The sequence below is a fragment of the Echiichthys vipera genome, assembly GCF_963691815.1.
Source record: "Echiichthys vipera genome assembly, chromosome: 10".
NCBI lineage: Eukaryota > Metazoa > Chordata > Actinopteri > Perciformes > Trachinidae > Echiichthys > Echiichthys vipera.
Window position 1 is genome coordinate 25,293,300 of NC_139835.1, and position 6,827 is coordinate 25,300,126.

The 6,827-nt window shown below is 40.9% G+C and overlaps 1 protein-coding gene across 1 annotated transcript; it reads right to left on the reverse strand.

The window, feature by feature from the left end:
- Window positions 1-624: 624 nt before the first annotated feature.
- On the reverse strand, window positions 625-5,418 carry cnga4 (cyclic nucleotide gated channel subunit alpha 4; the record flags this gene model as incomplete). Its single annotated transcript, XM_083921075.1, has 7 exons — window positions 625-1,430; window positions 1,892-2,057; window positions 2,185-2,430; window positions 2,726-3,309; window positions 4,419-4,525; window positions 4,626-4,727; window positions 5,267-5,418. The coding sequence occupies 7 exons, from the start codon at window positions 5,416-5,418 to the stop codon at window positions 625-627; spliced, it is 2,163 nt and encodes a 720-aa protein (XP_083777201.1).
- Between the last annotated feature and the right edge of the window lie 1,409 nt (window positions 5,419-6,827).

Genomic DNA, 6,827 nt, shown 5'->3' on the forward strand with positions numbered 1-6,827 from the left:
GACAAAAAAAAAGAAAAGAAAATGACACCCATAACAGGTGTTTTATTCAAGAACCTGACTTGGAGGTGAAAAGTACGTGTTTGTGTTAGTAATGGGAGAAGTTTTCAGATTTAGCCGCAAGACGTTACAAAAGTACTCAAGTTAATGTCAAGTGTTCAAAAATAGGCTTCAAGGATTAGGCTTATCATCAATAAAATGTATTAAAAGTTAATAACAGCTTCATAATAGCTTCTTAATAGCTTCTCAAACCCAGTACTACCCAAAAGAGACAAATTGTGTCAAAGTAAATATGTATTTAATAAAACCCCTCATAACATATAACATTGTTAAATTAATTAAAAAAGCAAATATTCTATTCATCAACAGTTAGCCTAGAAAATGTCTATAAAGTATTTTATTAAATCAAGAAATAAAAGTGTGAATAAAAGAAAAGTTCAAGTACCCTTTGTCATGTTGGATGATACACATTTATCTTTAGATGGGAATACAATGCTACCATCTAGGGGTAGAACGTTGTATTGCAGTAAGTGTGTCCATGAGATGTTGACGTTTTTCAATATTTGTATTAACATAAAACAGACAGAAAATACATAATCAAATCTCCTTTACAGCTATTTTGCTTTTTTATTCCTGCCCTTCATCTTTCTTCTCCATCTCTTTATTTTCTGTGTCTTCTCCACCCTTTTCATTCCCCTCTTCAGATTCTCTCTGTCCACTTTTCTCCTCTTTCTCATCTTCAGGTTCAATCTCAGCTCCGTCTCCTTTCCCGGGTCTATCATCTCCCTTCTCTCTGTTTTTCTCATCTTTTTGCATTTCCTGATCATCCGAGTCTTTCAGCACAGATTTATCTCCCTCCACCATCCTTTCCGTATCTTCTTTTGTGCTTTTAGTGCTCTCTCCATCTCCCTCTTTGGTCACATCATGACCATCTTCTTCCTGTCCCTGTTTGTTTACCTTTGCATCTGAACCCTCCTCTTCCTCTCCCTCTGCCTCTTCTCGCTCCCCTCCCACCTCCTCTCCTACCCCTTGACCTCTTCCCTGTTCTCTTTCTCCTTCTTCCCCATCTTCTGGCAGCTGAGTCTCCATTGTTGCCACCTCCCACTCCAGCTGCTCCATCCTGGCCTGCATCTTGCGGTTGCTCGACTCTAACTCCATCATGAGTCGAGCTAGTTTTGTTTGCAGGATCTCCAAGTTGCTCTCCAGCCTTTTTATCTTGGTTTCCACTTTCTCTGCCTCACCCTCTCCTCCCTCCCAACTCTCCTCCAACATGCCCATCTTGGTGAGGATCTGTCGGCCTTTCTCCTCCAGGTGACGCTTGGCTGCAGGGAACTCAGAGAGCACGTCGGTCAGGTCTTCCTTGGACAAGCTGAAGAGGTCAGAGTAGCCAATGCTTCGGATGTTGGCAGTGCGGCGATTGCCTGACTTGTTACCTAAAAGCAAACATGTTGTGATTTCTTTAAAACTTTAGTGAGATTAAATGCCTTCAATGAGGGGGTCAATAGTATTAATATTTTACAGATGTATCTACAGGATTTTCCCATGCACATTCTCACTGACTGACCACAGTTATAGGACTGACCTTTACTTTTAGCTCAAGTACATCCTACTAGTCTTGACCAATCTTAACACTACAGGTGCTTCATTCCTGAGCGTTGGATTCTGCACTTTATAAGTGGACAGCAAAATGCATTAGCAAGGTCCAAAAGCACCACAGTGAGTCGTCTCTTCTCTTGGTATCAAATCATGCTTGTCTGCTTGAAGAACTTATAGTCTAGCACCCTACCTTTTTGCACTGTTGACTCAATTAAACCCTCTATTCCAAATATATCTTCTTCAAGTACAATAAAATGATTTTGAATGACCGTGTGCAAGTACTTGACATTTTATTTACCTTTGATATTGAGGATGCTAATTTCCCCAAAGAAATTCGATTCACTCAGCACAGCATACTCTGTGACCCCGTCATCTGCTACGACAGCAAGTTTTCCCTCTCTGATGATGTACATTTCATGGCCCACATCTCCTTTCCTGCAGACGTACTCTCCTGGACTAAACACCTGCAAGAGAAAAGGCCCGAGAAACCTCTTTATCCTTCAATGATTCTTTTACATAATAGGCAAAGAGACAGGGTTGAATTCAAATTTATATGACAAAAATATGCCATTAAGCCATTAAGTACCGAACCTGAGGTGTTAGTTTGAGCACCAGCTCCTCGAGCAGACTTGTCTCACAGCTCTGGAAGATGGTGACTTTGGAGAGTGTGGGAAGGTGAACGCTGACAGCGATCTCTGTCCTAAGGTGTATGGGCAGCTGCTGCAGGATCTCATTCTCTCGCATGATCTTCTTGTTGATGTGCAGATGCTGATACCAGTTGTCAATGCGCTGACGAAGCTCCTTGCTAATGTGATGGCTGCGCAGGTAAGCCTTCACCTGAAAGGGGGAAAAAAGGACTTAATTTTCTATAAAACAAATCCAAGTAGAAGGGCACTCAGTGGCACATAACTCCTCCAAGACCGTGCCCTATCGCACATCGTTAAGAAAAGCGTGACATAATTTGTGTATCTGCCCTCTGTTTCAAAATGCATTCTTCCTTGGCCAATGCTACACCCTTCCACCAAGTTTCATGAAAATCAGGCCAGTAGTTTGTCCTACTGACAAACACACAAACCAACAAACAAACAGAAAACACAAGACTCATTTCACAAACCGAGGTCGTCCAACTTACCAGCTCATGGTCAGGGAAGAAGACATTATCACGGTCCCTAAGGTTTGTGATGACACTGCCAACATTGCCAACAATCGATGCAAACACCAGCACTGCAATAAGCAGGTCTGCAATCATAAACAAGTACTCCTCTTCCCTTTTTGGCAGGGGGGTGTCTCCCACTGTGGTGAAAATCTGGGCAGAGAACCAGAAGCAGTAAAAGTACTGACGACGCATTGAGGCAAACTCTGGGTTGGTGATGTTAGGGTAAACCCAGCGATCACTTCCAAAGCCGATGTAGTTGGACAGTGCAAAGTACAGACAGGCGTTCCAGTGGATCAACACGAAGATGTAGATCATGAGCTTGGAGATGCGGAAGGTGTTGGGGTAGGAGGTTCTCGTCTCCATGCGATCCAGGGCCTCGTCGAGTCTCGGAATGCGCAGAAGGCGGTTGATCCTCACCATCGGAGTTTGGAGGCCAAAGACAAAGTAGAGGAAATCGGTGGGCAACAAGGAAACAAGGTCCCTTAGGAAACATTTAGAGCGCAGGTAGCGCTTCTTCAGCTGAGTTAGGTCCTTGATGAGGATGCCCTGATCCAAGTAACCTGCAGAGGGAAGAACAAGGGTTAACAAAGCCCAAAATATATTATATGTACTGGTGCAATTACCCAGTCAAACTCACTATTTTAGAGTATCCACTCCATTTGACCTGAGAGATGATACAAATTCCTATTTTTATGACTTTTAAGCACGGTCAATATGACACTATATCCATCGATTGTTCCTAAATTACGCTGAACAATGGACTACGGTTGATGTGAGGCAGCCATGCTGGTTTCCTTTTTCCAGGTACTTTTGTATTATTTAGCACCAGATCAGATAAAGTATATCAGAAACAAGAGATACAATCAGAGTTTCCCAGTCTCAACTAAAACATGAATGAAGAAATTACTTGTTATTTACCAGTGGTATTTTCCCATGTGGCATGTGCCATTTAACCCATTATAGTGGAATTCCGGCGCAAAACCATCCCATGGTCTTTTTCAGCACTTTCATACTTCAAATAAGCCATCGGGACAGTGTAACAACTATTAAGGGAGAAATCCGGTAGAGTTGCTAACAGCCAGACATGGCTCACACTGATTAGCTCAGGGCAGCACGGTGAAGGCATTAAAACGTCTTTTTTAACCACTAATACTGCTCAAAATAACACCAAACCTCTGCAGTAGCATGATAAGAGTCCCTACACATAAAACAAAGCACCAACAATGTAGTTAGTGAACCCAGAGTTTATTAAAAGAGTGTTTGGAAAGACTTACCAACTGGCGCTATCTTGTTGTAAAGTCCATTCAAGTTGATTACTAAATGCAATCCAAAAAGAAGGGGCCCATTGGTGCTTCCTTTTTGTACTACCCCGAGCTAATAAGTGTTAACTATGTCCAGGTGATAGCAACTCTCCCGGATCTCTCTGTCAATAGTTGGTTGTCCGTCTCGATGGCTTATTTGATGTATGAAAGTGCCGAAAAAGACCATGGGGTGATTTTGCGCCTGAATAACACTTTAATTCCGTCACTGCAGACCCATTAAAATGCTCTTTAAGCTCATTCCCACATCTGTATATGACTGCATATGTGACATATAACAATTAAATTTGCATAGTCATATTCTATGTCAAAGTCTCAATCAAAACCAACAAAAATAAATAGATATTTACCAGTATGAACAGTGATTATCATGTCAACCATATACATCAGGTCTGCCAGATAGTCCAGTGTAAGCCACACTGGCAGGTAGCTCAGTGCAATTGTAGTGAAGCACGTTCTGCGAAACATGACCAATAAGACAATGGCAAGTCATTACATGTGAAATGCTTAGATACGTCATTGTTATTTGATGCTCATCATGTTGCTTATGTCTGTACCTCAGAATGATGATCACCCAGTTGTAGACGATGGGAAAGAGCATGACCTGTAACCAGACATAATAAAACTGGTCTGCCGGATCGACCACCCACTCTTTCCAGCTGAGAGAGAAATAACGATGAAGAGAGGGAAATGAGGACGATCAGTCGCCAGGATGTGGGTGTAACATGAGGAGAGCCGTGGTTTATGGTTTTTCATATCTCAGTGAGTAACGAGCTAAATGTTGCGTGGCATCTTAACACTTGAAAACATATTTTTGAAAATGAGAGCAAGTGTTGTAAAACTGTCAAAAGGGGGATGAACATGATTTCAACTTTTTATCAAGTGATTCAAAATGCTTTCATGAATACATAACACATAACACATTTCTGTGGCAATTATCATAATATTATATGGTGTCCATATTGCAGACCCCTGCTCATTTTTGAAGGTATCACACATTTACCTGTAATTTTAAACCAGGATTTAGAAGATTCATTTATTTATTACCTAACAAATTAAGAAGCAAAACAGGAATATAAAACTGGGGGAAAGGCTATCAAGAAGTGATTTAGTACATGGTACTACTAAGGTAATTGTCCTCACACCAATTACCTTAAATCGCTTTTACCACATATCTTTTGATCCAATGATTACTCACTTAATTTTCGACTTCTGGTCCAGTTTGGTGTTCGGTTTCCCTTCATCCTTGACTCCATCTTGTCCTCCTTCAGTCCCTTTCTGCCCCCGTTTCCACCTGAGTATTCTCTGCCATTGGTTAACCTTAATACTAACATCGCCTGTTTTGTCCATTCTCCAAAGCGTAACCTTAGACTGACATTTTGGCCTTTGCTCTTGATCTTGTTCCCTCCTGCGTGAGCGTTGCACTTTCCCTGGACAAAGGGTTCAAACAACCGTGTTGATCTGCACCAGGCAGTCCGTGGTTCACCTAACGCCAAACCGACAGGTGTACCTGAGCACTGCCTGGTGATGCAGGTCTCCATGGAAGAAAAGCACAACAGATGTCGTGTGTCCTCCGGGAATTCTTCCTTCGCCTAGAAAACCAGACAGGTCTTCCTCTGCACATCCCCGAGGCTGTTAGGGACAACAAACACTTGAGTGTAGAGCCCCAGACTATAGAGAATGTGTCACTGCCAATAAACATATAGAGTGAATAATCAGGCCTAAAGGAAATCTTTACAATATTATACAATATATATATGCATTTTTAAAATATGTATATTTATGTATGTTAAATATATTTTGTTGGGTCTCTGTAAATCATAAATAAGTCATAGAGTGTGGTCTATACCTACACTGTTAAGTGTCCTGAGATAACTTTTGTTATGATTTGGCACTATAAATAAAATTGAATTGAATTGAATTGAATTAAATCACAATGTTTTTTCTTTAAACAACACATTTGAAAATACTTCAAACGGGAATATTGGGGGAAAAAAGCTCAATTGTACATGTGAGAGGGGAAATGTGCAACTTGAGTTTAAATGAAAAGCTTTAACTGCATCTCCAATCTGACCAGAGAAAGATTGAAGTTCAGGAAACCATCAGTACTTTGTCAAAACAGTCTCTGAAAGGGCGATTTGCTTTTCCCCACAGCTTTCAGACCTTTCACAGCCTTCAGTAGCAGACATTTGACATAGTATTTTTTTACAAGGTCAAGTATTACTTTTGATATTTAACTTCTAAGGTGCATTCTGTCCGTTTTGAATCCTCCTTACAGTAAGTGGCACTGGTGGAAGCTTTCTAAAGTTCAAAACAATAACCCAGATTATGTCACAGTGATGGCATCAGGTTTATCTCAGCTGGGTTTAAAACAGAATAAACAGGAAACGAGTTTTGTGCAATAGCCCATCTCATAAATACATGTATTGTACACTGTCTCTGTTTTCAATAAACCAATAAATGAAGATTTGAGACTCCAACAATCATTGTAGGCAGCCTGGGGTCTGTTTTTTATTTTGATTTAATCATCATATGTGTGTGTTTAAAGGCTGGTTTGCTATTTGATCTAAAGGCTCATCGCTCATGTATATCACTGCAGAGTATTCTGTGCACTGATATATTGTACCTTTATGAGGGTTTGATGCGGTCGTTAACTGATTATTATATATCAGATGTGTTGACACAAAGAAGGCGCTTCTGTGCTGGTTTGGTCCGGTATTTGATGCTGTTTTAGCCCTGGTTTGGTCCAGTATTTGATG